This window comes from Chelon labrosus, assembly GCF_963514085.1.
Source record: "Chelon labrosus genome assembly, contig: SCAFFOLD_55, whole genome shotgun sequence".
Lineage (NCBI taxonomy): Eukaryota > Metazoa > Chordata > Actinopteri > Mugiliformes > Mugilidae > Chelon > Chelon labrosus.
The window spans coordinates 108,715-123,627 of NW_028181678.1; the positions used below are offsets into that span (position 1 = coordinate 108,715).

The 14,913-nt window shown below is 42.1% G+C and overlaps 1 protein-coding gene across 1 annotated transcript; it reads right to left on the reverse strand.

Annotated features, from left to right (window-relative positions):
• Positions 1–5,971: 5,971 nt before the first annotated feature.
• LOC311509806 (NLR family CARD domain-containing protein 3-like) lies at positions 5,972–14,639 on the reverse strand (the record flags this gene model as incomplete). The annotated part of the gene is made up of 3 exons (XM_084575243.1): positions 5,972–5,992; positions 6,915–8,758; positions 14,537–14,639. 3 exons carry the CDS (start codon positions 14,637–14,639, stop codon positions 5,972–5,974), a joined length of 1,968 nt encoding a protein of 655 aa, XP_084431369.1.
• Positions 14,640–14,913: the final 274 nt, after the last annotated feature.

Here is a 14,913-nt window from a genome sequence, read left to right on the forward strand (position 1 = left end):
GGTCCTTCATTTAGATATTTAGGCTTGAATCTGCCTGAGTATCTCAGTGTAAAAACACCCATCAGGAGTAGTAAAGAAAAGGCCGGAGTCTAGCAGTTCGGGTTAGAATTCCCTCGTTTGGGGATGGTGAAAAAAGAAATAGCTTAGTCAAATGTTTAGACTCATAAGAAAAATGACTAGTAGAGATAGAAATAAATAAGTTTTACGGTACCAGGAAAAGATAAAAAAAAAAAAAAAAAAAAGTCACGGGGAAAATAAGTATATCGGTGTCTTTGTGTATTTACTGCTGTGTGTGAGATCCAGAGAGTACGCTGAAGCAGCGGGTGGACGGAAACCTAACGGTGCTAACACAAGTTCACTGTCTGTTGAAGTAGGCTGCTCAAAGGGTCTGAAGAAGTTCTGGTGTCAGGACTGAATCCTTACGTGATCGGTCTTTGAGGCTGAGTACTTTGGACATAGCGTGCCGCATTTCTCAGCTGGCCAGATCGTGTGAGAGAGAACATAGGATGTGTGAGTCAGAACCATTAGAACCAGGGTCATTAGGAGCATGTTTAATGAAAGCGAGAGAAAAAATAAAACGATCCTTCCCAGCAAAAAAGGTCAAAGGAGAACTAAAAGATTTTGAAAAATGGTGTAACGATATGAGAGCTGACGGGTTGTTCGGTGATTTTGGGGGCCCCCCATCGACAGCCACGCAGCGAAAATATTATTACGAAGACCCTCCAAAATAAAGTAAACCAATTGACAACTGAAATTACAAAAGCGGGAAGGAAAGAAAAAGAAAAAATAGAAGAGAATATGAAACGTACACGTCTGCATTTTAGCAGCTGCTTTCCTAGCCACACCAGCGCTCCAGTGCAAACGGTCCAGACAGAAGAAAAAGAAAAGAACAAGCCCGATGTAAGTGAGACTACCATCGCAACTACCGGTGAGTCACCTGGTCTTGTACCACCTCCATACACAACACCGAGAGCGCAAGCTAGTGCACCGACACCTGAAAAATTATATGCAGAAGCTAGAGCTATGATGGAAGGAGCAGGACAGGAAAACCCTAACAACCAATACAGCCCAAATAATTCATTTGTACAGATGCCACAAGTAAATATAACCAAAGGTATGTTTACATATGAACTAAAACCCACGCCGGAGGAGACTGCTGAGCAGGATTTATAAGAAATAAAAACCATGTTGAGTGAACTAAAGGAGGAAATGGCCCAGTTAACTGTCAAAGCTAGCAAGGGAAAGATGGTGTCACTGAATGATGGGGTAGGAAGGAACGAGGCAAGAGGAACACAGCTGGGGGTCAGAGCAGATGAAATGGGAGGGGCAAGGAGAGAGCAGAAGATGACAGAACTAGAAAGGGAAGAGGGAGCGTTACAGGTCAGCTTTAGAGTAATACACCCTAAATACACCAGTACTGGTCGGAAAGCTCGTGACTTAATTACCCACACCGATGATTCAAGCCCTGATCCCGACAGCGATATTAAACAAATGGAAACCCCAAGCGATGGCCTGTATCCGCCTGAGATGGTTAAAAATACTTCAGCAGCTTATAGCAAAGCAAGTACTGCATGTCACCATAACCTCAGACCCAGGAAAAATGATAAAATCCCGGGTATGTTTCCTTTGGTAGAAACTAGGACTAGGACAGGACAAATTAGAGAAACAAAATGCTGTCTATTATCTTATGCAGACCAATCCCTGTTGCAATCTATACTACCAGACCCTAAAGAGGGAGGCAATAATTGGGTTCGGGAATTTTTGAAAGCCTTTAGTGGACAAGTGCTATCTATGGGAGATGTGAGAGCGTGTTTAGCAGCCCATTTGGAACCACACGAATTAGCCCGTCTGGAGACTGCAGCTGGGACCGTTAAGGTCACCATGGCCGAGCCTCTGGAAAGTTGGGCCCCTGATATTTGGGCCGCTCTGAGAAACCAATATCCAATAAAAACTGACTCAATTTTAATGAATGACTATAATCGTAGAAGTGGGGAAACAGGAAAGGAATACACAAATCGCCTGCTAAAACTGTGGGAGGAACACACGGGATCCTGCCCTCTAACTGAACTGTTACAGAAATTGTTTAAACAAACCATGATAAAGGGACAAACAGGCTCTGTTAGAGAAGAAATGGAAAGACTGGTAGCTGGAGAAAGTATGCCCCTAGACATGTGGATGGCTACTCTGGTTCATCACTTAGACAGAGAAGATGAGAGTAAAGAGAGGAGTGAGAGGGAGCTTGAAAACCTTAACGTACAACTGTTGGAAGAACAATTAAAAGAGCTGAGAGAGAAGGTTAATGAGAAAAAGAAGGAGACTAAAGTGCCCAAAACCCAAATGGCTGCTGTGCCTAACACCACATCTAGTGGTCCAATCCTGATTCCCCTACCACAGCAAACAGAACCACTTCAGGGAGAAACGATAACCATATATCAATTGTATCAGCAATACCCTATAGGAGGCCAGTACAGGGGGAGAGGCAGAGGGTTCCAGTGGAGGAGACGAGGCAGACAGGCCCCAGGAACGTACTCTGGTCAGAGCCCGGCTCACAGGGGAGGTCCAGGGCCTTTCGATTGCTGGAAGTGTGGGGAGGCAGGACACATGGCCCGACATTGCCCACATAGATACGTACCCCGTGGAGCCCCAGGTGTAAGACAGGCGGTTCCACCACCAGACCAGTACCCACATAATCCAGGCCAGGGTGGCAATCCACCCCACATGGCCCCTAACTCGAATAAGATGCCACAGTACTAGGGGTCCCGGTGTCCCCATCTTAGGAAAAGTACAGCTAGAGGAATTTCCAGCGCCAGTGTTAGATGTTATGATCGGTGGTAGACTTTATCCGTTTAAATACTGATCTCCCCAACTCTCCTAAATACACCGAAGTGATGGGACTTTCCGGAGAAAAACAAAAATGCTATTTCACTTGCCTGTTAAAATGTGAGTTAGATTTAGGCAGTGAAACTTTCCTATTCACCCATGAGTTTTAATACAGCAGCAATGCCCAGTAAATCTGTTTGCTTGAGATTTGATTGCAGAAATGGGAGTTACAGTAATCTGTTCTCACCACTCTACTGATGTTGTTTTCCCTAACGGTAAGATTATCAGAACACATACGGACATAGATACTCAAATGCTCCAATCAGTTCCTACAGTACAAAGTAATGCCTTGCTATGGTAGGAAAAGATATGTGAACCAGAACAAACTGATCTATTTGATGTGATAAACCATGATGGCATGTTTTACTACATCTACATCTGCGCTCGTATCAGGACCCGTAGGATCCAGCACCCTATGTCACTCTAAATTATCTGTGTCGTCCGGAGCACAGTGAGGAATTAGAAAACTATGAAGAACTATGGGAAACAATACTAAATATCCTAATCGGGGTCTCTCGAGACCCAAAAACCTGAGCTAAAATGTGATAATGTTTATATTGGCGAACAGGGGGTGGCTGCTGTTGTTGAACTAACTGAAGAATTGGACATGTTGTACAAATTAAGACCTGAAATGTCTCCCCACATTACCATAAAGATAGTGAATGGGGGAGAAGCAAAAAACCTGGGGCCCATGGTGAAACAAGCTAAAGAAGCAAATGATTGTCAAATAGTGAAAGGGACTACTTTAATGGGGTTTAGTCCATCCTGCAAATGTTATAAACTGAAATACCACGGCCCAATTAGGTGTGAGTTAGAAAGGGTAGAAAAGAGCAGGACACATGACAGAGAATACACTGATTCTAAATTAGCTACGCAACTCCTCAAAAAAAATACCTGACAAAGTGTGGGCTACTGGACCTTATGAGGATTTGGGTAAAATGTTTGAACTAGATGTAAAAGAAAAAGATAGTTTTGTGAGCTCCGTACTGTAGCAGCCCGGAGCTCAAGGGAGGAGAGTGTTATGCTATTATAGCACGAAATGCTATTATAGCACGAAATTAGAAACAGCTATAGCTAAAGCGCTGAAAGGGACAGCTTAAACCATGCAACTTAACCACGCTGCAAAAGCCGTACACGTAGAACTAAAACAATGGATGAGGACAGATTTCCTTACCAGCATAGGTAAACCTGTAAAACACATGACTCAGATGATAACACTACAAGACGCTCTCTCCAAACCCCGTAAAGCAGCCATCATGAACTGTTCAGGACACCAGACAGGGACAGGTATGATAGCATTAAGTAACAAAAAAGTAATTTGTGTAGTGTTGAGGATGCAGAGTGAAGCAGCCTCTCATGAAAAACAGGCGTGGGTTAAAAAAGGAGCCACTAAATATAAAACAACGGGAGGTCACATGATAGGAGGATTGCAACTTCCTCTACCTTACTGATGATGTTGTGTGAAGAAGGACATAAACGGGGACATCAATCAGGAAGAAGACTTACTGAGATGAGAGGACAAAAATGGTGGCATCCCTATCTATCAGAAGTGTGTATATATTTTGTAGATACATGTTCCATTTGCTCTAAGTTTAATCCTCGAGCAACTCTTAAAATGGGGATGGCAGCGTTCCCCATCCCAAACAGACCATGGCAGGAAGTGGTGATTGACTTTACTGACATGGGGATGAATCAACGAGTAAAAGGCTGTAGATATTTGCTTGTTTGTGTTGATACTTTTACTCGATTGGTGGATGCAAAACCCACCAAAACTGAAACAGCTTAAGAAGTCATCAATTGGCTGATTTATGACTTGATACCTCGCTATGGTGTCCCTGAATGTATTCGTTCTGATAACGGGACACATTTTACAGCGGAGTCCTTGAAAGAAGTTGAGAAATACGTTGGAATTCAACAACGCTTTGGGTCTGCCTACCACCCTGCATCACAGGGGCTGGTAGAGAGAGCTAGTCAGTCAATTAAACAACAACTGGCTAAAATATGTGATGAAACAAAAATCGGAGAGGATAAAAGAGGGAGAGTGGATCTATAGAAAGAAACCTTAGAGAAACCTTAGAGAAATCAGAAAGCACCTAAGGGATATAGGCGAAGAAACAGAAAAAATAAAATGTTGACCTTTGGGTCGTGGCCTACGCTGGCCTGTCTGGCAGTGGTAGGTCTGGTAATCGTTCTGCAATTTTTATGGCAGGATGTGACAGATAAATTACAAACTCAGTCAAGTGATGTGTTACCAAAATATAACCATTCCACCTGGAACAAATATTTCAACAGGGGGACTCAAAATTCGATTGTTATGATTGATTATTCGATTGTTGATACTGGCTGACAGAGGAGGTGTCTGTAGCATGTTTGGAGAAATGTGCTGTACGTTTATCCCCAATAACACCTGTGGCCCCTGACGGATCTCTGACTAAAACCCTGAGGGGCCTCAGAGCCCTCTCATATGAGCTAAAAGAACATTCCAGGGTCTCTGATCCCTTAATTGGCTTGTTTGATAAATTCTTTGGAAAATGGGGCAACTTAGCAGCTAGTGTAGCCTCGTCATTAGCCATTGTATTTGTAGTGTTTGCTCTGTGTTGTTGTTGTTGCATTCCCTGCATTAGGGCTCTCATCGTGCGATGCATCGACAAGGCGCTGGGAATATGGAGTTAAAAGGAGCGCCTCCAGCCTATCAGATGAACCTCTCTGAGAATGTGCCCTTGATCGATTCGAGCGAGTACACCGAGAACCAGGAGAGGCCGCTCCATTATCCAGGATCTGACGATGATGAACTTGCGCTGGAAGATGTAGTCTGAGTTAGGGTCTACAATAACTGATCTCACATTGTTAGAATAGTATTTTGCTCTGCTGCTTGCTTTTCTGCTTAGTTTGAGTTATATCCATATTTTTATGTACACATAGTCAATGTTAGTTGATTTTCCAGGCTGTTACATACACAACCTGAGTCTACCGGAGAGATGGCAACGTGTCTGGGGGAGCACGTTCACGTGACCGCTGGAAGGAGGCCCAGGTTACACATATAGGTTACGTTGCATCCATACACCCGCTTTTATGATTTTATGTGACAGGACTAGATAAGGGGTGGCGTGCCCTTAAGGCACGCCAACAGGGGGATTTGTTAGATATAAAAGAGTTATGGAAAGAAACAGAACAGGACAGAAAGAAGTGTTCTTCTTTTTGTACTGTTCAGATACGGGATTATTTACTTCTTTGCTGCAGCTTGCTCACTAGATAAGATGCACCACACTCATATTTCACCTTGAAGATACCAGTTAGGGCCGGTCTCGGCCACACATAGAAGACCACTGATACACGAAAGGCCGCGCTCCTCCTATTGTCCTCGGGTGGAGCCCAGATAGAATAAAACCTGTGTGCAGACTTAGTGAGGGGCTTCTCTTGTCCTACCCTTTAGGTGGTTAAGTTGAAGTCTCAGCGCTGACTCTGTACCTATTCTCTGCGTGTCAAATAAATTGTTGATTGTAGAGAAGTTGTTGGGTGATCTATTCATAGTCGAACTAACCTTTCCAATAGGTATAAAGAACTTGGGCTGAAGGAGCGGAAAATATTCCTCCTTCGACAATGGGTCAGTCTCTGTGTGGGATGATCAGTAGTTTACGGTGGCTCATGTTGATCTTAACAAGCTTTACATAGATGTTGATGTGGAGCCACTTCACTGACTTCAGGATTATTCTGTACTCTAGAAACAGCCTTCAATATCCTCTCATCATTGTAACGTGAGGCCTCAGAGGCTGCTTCAGCTAAACTAACTTACTGATGGAGAGAATAATAAGACAGAGAAATAGAAAGAACAGAGTCAATAACTAGAAGAACAGCTTTAAACAGCTGGAGAACATCTGGGACTAAATACAACTGACTGTGATGTTTGCAGTGAACAAGTGGAACACTGTTTGAAGAAGAATGAGAACGTCTGAAGAACTAAACTACTAATCTCCACTGATTGATTCTGTTAATGATCACATCAGGACTCACTCAGCCTTTCTGCAGTTCCTCACAGCTGGGATCAGTCTCTGTAGTCCCTCCTTTGATGTGTTGTACTTCTTCAGGACCAACTCATCCAGAACCTCCTCTGACATCTGCAGCATGTAGGCCAGAGCTGAGCAGTGGATCTCAGAGAGTTCCTTCTCTGATCTGTTCTCTGACTTCAGGAACTCTTGGATCTCCTGATGAACTGAGAGGTCGTTCATCTCCATCAGACAGTGGAAGATGCTGATGCTTCTGTCAGGAGATATTTTACCAGTGTTCATCTTCTTCAGGTTGTTGATGGTTCTCTGGATGATTTCTGGACTGTTCTTTGTCTGACCCAGCAGACCTCCTAAAAGTCTCCAGTAGGACACTGTCTGACCCAGCAGACCTCCTAAGAGTCTCTGGTTGGACTCCAGAGAGAGGCCATGAAGGAAGCGAACTAACATGTCCAGGTGACCGTTTTTACTCTCCAGAGATTTAATCATGACTCTGTTCAGAAATTCATCCAGAGGTGAGTTATTGTAGTTTCTTCCCAGGAAGTCCTCCAGCACCTTTGTCTTCCTGTTGGTGTAACAGTGGATCATGTAGACTGCAGCAAGAAACTCCTGAACACTCAGATGGACGAAGCAGAACACCTTGTCCTGGTACAGTCCTCTCTCCTCTTTAAACATCTGTGTGAACACTCCTGAGTACACTGAGGCTGCTCTGATATCGATGCCACACTCTGTCAGGTCTGATTCACTGAAGATCAAGTTTCCTTTCAGCAGCTGATCAAAAGCCAGTTTTCCCAGAGACTCAATCATCTTCCTGCTCTCTGGACTCCAGTGTGGATCTGTCTCAGCTCCTCCATCATACTTGACCTTCTTCACTTTGGTCTGAACCACCAGGAAGTGGATGTACATCTCAGTCAGGGTCTTGGGCAGCTCTCCTCCCTCTCTGGTTTCCAACACATCCTCCAGAACTGTAGCAGTGATCCAGCAGAAGACTGGGATGTGACACATGATGTGGAGGCTTCGTGATGTCTTGATGTGGGAGATGATCCTGCTGGCCTGCTCCTCATCTCTGAATCTCTTCCTGAAGTACTCCTCCTTCTGGGGGTCAGTGAACCCTCTGACCTCTGTCACCATGTCAACACACTCAGGAGGGATCTGATTGGCTGCTGCAGGTCGTGTGGTTATCCAGAGGCGAGCAGAGGGAAGCAGTTTCCCCCTGATGAGGTTTGTCAGCAGCACATCCACTGAGGTGGACTCTGTAACATCAGTCAGGATCTCAGTGTTGTGGAAGTCCAGAGGAAGTCGACACTCATCCAGACCGTCATAGATGAACACAACCTGGAACTCTTCAAAGCTGCAGATTCCTGCTTCTTTGGTTTCAGGAAAGAAGTGATGAACAAGTTCCACCAAGCTGAACTTTCTCTCTTTCAACACATTCAGCTCTCTGAAAGTCAATGGAAATATGAAGAGGATGTCCTGGTTGGCTTTGCCTTCAGCCCAGTCCAGAGTGAACTTCTGTGTTAAGAGTGTTTTCCCAATGCCAGCCACTCCCTTTGTCATCACTCTTCTGATTGGTCCATGTCTTCCAGGTGAGGCTTTAAAGAGGTCTTCTTGCCTGATGGTTGTTTCTGGTCTGTGTGGTTTCCTGGATGCTGTTTCAATCTGTCTGACCTCATGTTCATCATTGACCTCTGCAGTCCCTCCCTCTGTGATGTAGAGCTCTGTGTAGATCTCATTCAGAAGGCTTGAGTTTCCTGCTTTAGCAATCCCCTCAAACACAGACTGGAACTTCTCCTTCAGAGTAGATTTAACTTTACATCCACAAACTGAAGCTCCAAGTCCTGAATGAAGAAACAAGAAATAAGATGAATGAATAAAGTCTCCAGTAAATATTCCAACCAGGGGTCACGTTAACCGAATATTTTCCGTCATTGACCGTTTTTTTTTTTAAATGTGACGGAAAAATCTGAAGGCCATCCGTCATTTTGACATATTGCAATTCACACCCCTGACCACTTGGTGGCGAGTGACCTTATTAATTGGCTCTTGTCTCTAATCGCAGTTTGCGTTCCACACATCGCAGAACTTTTGTCGGTGCACGATTTCCTGGTACACCGATTACACTGATGCACACGTCAGAGCTCAGCTAACCGTTGACCATAGACACAGACATATATATAATATATATGTCTATGTCTATGCAGCTAACAGCTACCAAAATGGAATTTGCATACCACCGAAGCACTTCAGCCCTACGGTACCATCTAAGAGTTGTTTACACTAGCAGTCCCTTTCCGAGTACGGACAAGACATGTCGGCAGATGATGTCTTTATACCATTTAAAGTCAATACTGTTCTGAAAAAAGTACTTAAAGTTAATGAAAACTAAATGCTACTGAATATGTCTTTATTATCATTTTAAAAAAATAAAGTGACGGGTAAAAATAGATTATGACGGAATTTTTATGAACCTGTCAGTCAAAATGACAGACAACGAAAAAGTCTAACGCAACCTCTGATTCCAACATGTCATTGCTCTAAAGAATGAGTGTGTGAATATATCTTGGTTCATCTCTGGAGACATTAGTAAATGTCCCATTTCTCCAGCAGCTTCAATGTTTAGAGAAATCCTCTTACTGCTCTGCAGACAGTCAGCCAGCTCCTCCTGCTTCATTCTCCTCAGGAAGTTCATTGTGATCTTCACAAATAAATCTCTGCTGCTCCTCCTCTGCTCTTCATCCTCACCCTCCAGCACCTCCTCATCCTCCCTCTGACTCTCTGAGCATTCTGGGTAATCTGGACTCAGAACCTTCTGGATCTTCTTCAGCTCGTTCTTCACAAAAGTGATGATGTTGTCCTCCAGCAGCTGGAACAGAATACCATATGAATGACACAAGCAGACTGAAATCATGGAGACAAACATCAGATCCATGTTGGACACACTGACAATCCACTGGTCTACAAAGTGCAGCATGGAGATGATGGAAAGTAGTTGTTGTACATGTACAGACCAGAAAGATGGAGTCCAGCTGTGTCTGATGCTGCTGGGCAGACTGACCACTGAGAACCTCTGAGCTCTGCTGGTGGACTCTGTGGACCAATCATCAACAATTAGCTCTCATCATGTCTGTCCACACAGAGACAAACACAAGGTAAATGTCCCTGGAGTGACATGTGGATGTGAAGAGTGAATCAGATGAGTCTCTGTAGTGGTAAAGGTTTACTAGTCCTGCTGATCCCACTGACCATCAACAGCTCAGTCTGCAGCTGTTTCATAAAGCTTTGCCTCCCTGATGAATCAGCTGGAGAAGGAACCCAGAGCCAGAGACTGCAGACTGTAAAACGTCCACCAGTCCACAGTGAGTGACTGACAGGCCATTATCAGCCACACAGAAAACAAAGCAGACAGAAACATTAAGAAACCTCAGACTCTCTGACTGATCATGTTAGAGATGATAATCCTAGCGAGGCACATGTTCTTCACCTCAGAGCCATCAGCTGTTTCTTTATCTCCTCAAACATATTTCACTATTTTAACTTTGGACACTTAGAAACAAAGTGTCTACACAAAATAGCCTGGATGTCCTTCCCCCAACTCATCCTGAGTTTATCTTCTCTACGACTCAAACAAGGTCTTCAGGTCAGGACTCAGCTGTCCACCTACACCTGAAGGACAAGGGACAACAATGTCCACATGTTCTGAACATCTGAGGAGTCTCTGGACATTAATGGATCATCAGAGAACCACCAGGTTCATCAGAACAGGTTCCTCCAGGTCCAGATCCAGGTCCAGGTGAGTATCAGGTCATTAACAGACTCTAGTCATGTGACCTTCAGGTGATAAAAACCTAAACTCCCCACCAGTCATTTAGAGCTGAACACTTGGAGGAAACGTCTTCTAGTCCAGACGTCTTTGTCTCAGTTTAGTTTCTGGACATAACAATGTTCACTCTTCCAGGAATAAACCAAAGGTCACGAGTGTCCATGAAGACTAGAACGTAGATGAAGCAGGAGTTTTTATTCTCCAGCTCCACTTCCTCTGCAGCGTTACAGCTGATGAGTTTCATCTGAGTCTCTACCATGAAGAAGACCTGCAGGCCGAGGCCTCAGACGTGGAGCTGCTGACTCTCTTCCTCAATGTTTCATACTAATGTGCAGACTGTGTCTATATGAACTCTGGTTAGCTTAGCATTAGTTTAGCTCCTCCTCTCCTCAGACAGATCTCATCTTCTCTCTCTCTGGTCCACAGTCAAACACAATGAAGACTTGTCTCCATGGAAACAGACTGAACAGCTGATTAAAGACTGAAGACACTGCTTCAAAGATCAGTCTCTTATCTGTCTCCTCCTCTAAGGCCTGACACTTACTGTGTCGGCCATTTTAGAAGATCTTTGTAAAATAAGCAAGATTTCAGCAAGTTACTCAAACCATGTGACTTGTATAAAGTTAGTGATTGTTCTACTGTATATCTATATGTTGTCTATCTTCTTCTTCCAGTGTGTCTGTGTTATTTTAGATCAACGTCTGTTTATCTTCTGAGGAAACATCTACAACATCTAAGCAGCAGAGATGAAACAGACATGAGCAGGTCAACGTTTATTTATCCTCAGCTCCTCAAGTCAGACAGAATTACTGACACTTTACCTCTCTGGACCAGAACCACGTCCTCCTTTAAAATCTGCAAAAAGAATGTCTTTGGGCCTTTCGGTCTTAAAGGACACAGGTCCAGGTTCAAGTCCAAATCCAGATCCAGGTCTATTTCTAGGTCTAAGTCCAGGTCCAGGTCCAGGTCCAGGAGAGTCTGGTCTCTGCTGCTGGATCCTGAAACTAAACCACCACAGATAAATGTTCATATTGGATAAAAACCGATGAGAATAAATTCAAAGCAGAGATGTCAGAAGTAAAAGGATGAAACAAACATGTTGTATAAACTCAGTGACGCAAGAGTGATGAACCAGCTTTAACCCAAAGAGGAAGAGAGATGAAAGTAGGACCATCAGCTCCTCAAGTCAGACAGATTTACTGACACTTTACCTCTCTGGAGAAAAAAAAACGTTCTTCTTCAAAATCTGCAAAAAGAATGTCTTTGGGACTATCTATCTATTTGTAATACAAAATTAACAGAAACCTGTCCTGCTTAACTTAAAACTGTATAAATTGATATAAAACAATAGAAAGCAGAACATTCCTCTTGTAATAGTGCAATAAGAAAAGAGCAAACAGAACGTGTGAGTAAAAGTTGTTGCTTTGTTGTCTTCTGGTATCTTCTTCTCAAGAAACAGTACCTCGACCTTTGCAGTGACTGAATTACTAGCAATTGCGGTAAAAAAATAGAATATTAAAGGTTTAGATATAAACAACCACAAGTTACTCATAAGTCAATTTGCTGATGATACAACACTCTTTTTACAAAATAAGGACCAAATACCAGTGGCTGTAAAAGTAATAGAGCGGTTTTCACAAGCATCAGCTCTATATCTGAATATGAGTAAATGTGAACTGATGAGCATTCATAACTGCTCTGAATCCTCACTATATAATATACCAGTCAAAAATGATGTTAGATATCTAGGTATTTGGATTACCAAATCATCAGATACTAGTGAAAAAAAAGAATTTCCAAGATAATATTGATAAATGCAGAAAAAACATTAAACAGTTGGCTACAAAGAGATTTAACATTATTTGGAAGAACGATGTTGACCAAGACTGAATCTATATCTAGACTAATCTATCCATCCTACTCTCTCTCCAAAGCTAATTAAAGAAATTAATAGAATCAATTTTAATTTTATTTGGAAAAATAAACATCACTACATTAGAAAAGGGGATCTGTTGAAAAATTATGAGGAAGGTGGCATAAAGGCAATCGACTTTGAAATTATGAATGGGATATTGAAAATTAAATGGCTTCAATCCTTTTTGAGATATGGTTCTCCTTACCGACATATATCTTTGATAAAGTGGGAGGTATTGAATTCTTATTAGCATGTGACTTTGAAATATCTAAATTGCCTATAAAACTCTCAACCTTTCATCAACAGGTTCTGTTACAGTGGAACCATGATGTTCAAACATAACTTCAGTCCCCACAATGTTCCATTATGGAACAACAGAGTTATATTGTGTAGAAGGAAATCTATGTTGGTGAAAAAAACAAATATGGTCAATTGTACATATATTGGATGAAAATGGTAATTCTTGAACTGGAGGAATTTAATTCTAAATATAATATTGACTGCTCAATTGTGGATTACAACAAAGGAACACAGAACATGCCGAGGGTCCTTATTCAATCAATAAAGAATAATTTATTGAACATTGCATCACCAAGACTACACAAGATTAAAATTGATTATGTGGACCTGATAGAGCCTCTCGCCCGATGACAGCTGGGATAGGCTCTAGCAGACCCCCGCGACCCTTAACAGGAATAACCGGGTATAGAAGATGAATGAATGAATGAATGGACCTGGTAGATGCAAAATGTAATAATAACTTCCTCAGTCAAACTCTTGTAAACGTCATGTACCCGGGTAGAACAAGAAGCACACTTTTCTTTCTTGGTTATAACAAATCTGAAATATCTTCAATTAGAACGAAATTCTTAAAATATCCAATTCCCCCTAAATTTAAGGAAGTACACTTTAAAACAATAAATAATATATATCCCTCTAACGAATTTATAAAGAAAAGATCAATTTTGAGGTAGACAATTGTCATATCTGTAACACTAATGTTGAAACAACAGAACACCTGTTTTATGAGTGTGAATTGGTTGAGAATTTATGGAAATCTCTTCACAACCTGTTGTCCTCCAGATCTATAAACATAGATTTCTTTTCATGTCAAAACATTCAGATGGCTGTAATCCTCAAAAATAAAAAGGATGAATTTTTGGTTAATAATCTAATTATAGCAACAAAATATTATATACATAAATGTCAATTTGCTAAGTCCTCGCCCACATGGTCTGCACTTAAAAATGAACTCTCTCTGTTTCAAAGCTGTCTTACAAAGGTAGAGAATGCCCAGGCTAAAAAACTGCATAAACTTATAATAACACTTCAGATGAGCTGAGTCACCTATGTGGTTTATGTTATGTTATTTATTTTATTTTATTTTATTTTTCGTTGGTTTTTTTGTGTTGTTCTGTCAATCTAGGTTGTTCTCCCTTGTCATGTGCATGGCGTGACTCTAGTTTATAGTATCATAAGATTTATATTTGTTTATACTGTATGTATACTATTTTATAAGTTTCTATCGTGTTGATAATGCAAATTTCAATAAAGTTGTTCTAAAAAACAAAACAAAAACAAAAAACAGTACCTCGACCAATGAGCTGAGAGGGATTCCTGCTGTCAGCTCATTGGTCACAGAGCAGGAGACGGCTGGGAATAAGTTTACCGTAAATGTTCATATAAAGCGTCCTGTTATTCATTCATTCATTGACATTTTACACTATTTTGGATTCTCACGGTAATACGGGACAAAGTGCGTCCTGTTTCAGCTCAATACGGGACGAGTACTTTTGTTTCTAAATACGGGACGATTCTGTTTTTCAAGGGACGGCTGACAACCCTCATCATCTGGACAACTACTGAACTCTTTTTTTTTTTTTTTTTAATAGAGTAAGATATTTTATCTTGTTAGCCAACCTTCGTGCTTACAGTCAGCGCTCAGAGCGTTGCACTCGAGCGCGAACGGCGACTTGGTCATGTGCGGTCCCTCAAAGGTCCGACTTAAACGTGTGTTTACCATCTCCGACTGCACGAGAGAATGTACAATTAGCCATAGTCATGCTCTGTATCAGACGATCCATATGTAATAACTACACGACACTGTAAGGGCCAGTACAAAATACCTCTGTGGTCAGACCCGGCCCGGGGGCCGCCAATTGAATAGCCCGGCTGTAATACCATCTTAAATGCTTTAAAATACCATAAATATTTAATACCAACTTAAAACGTCATTACCACCTTAAAACATTTTTTAAGGGCTGTTGGTTTTCACCATAACTAATGTCAGAAATGTT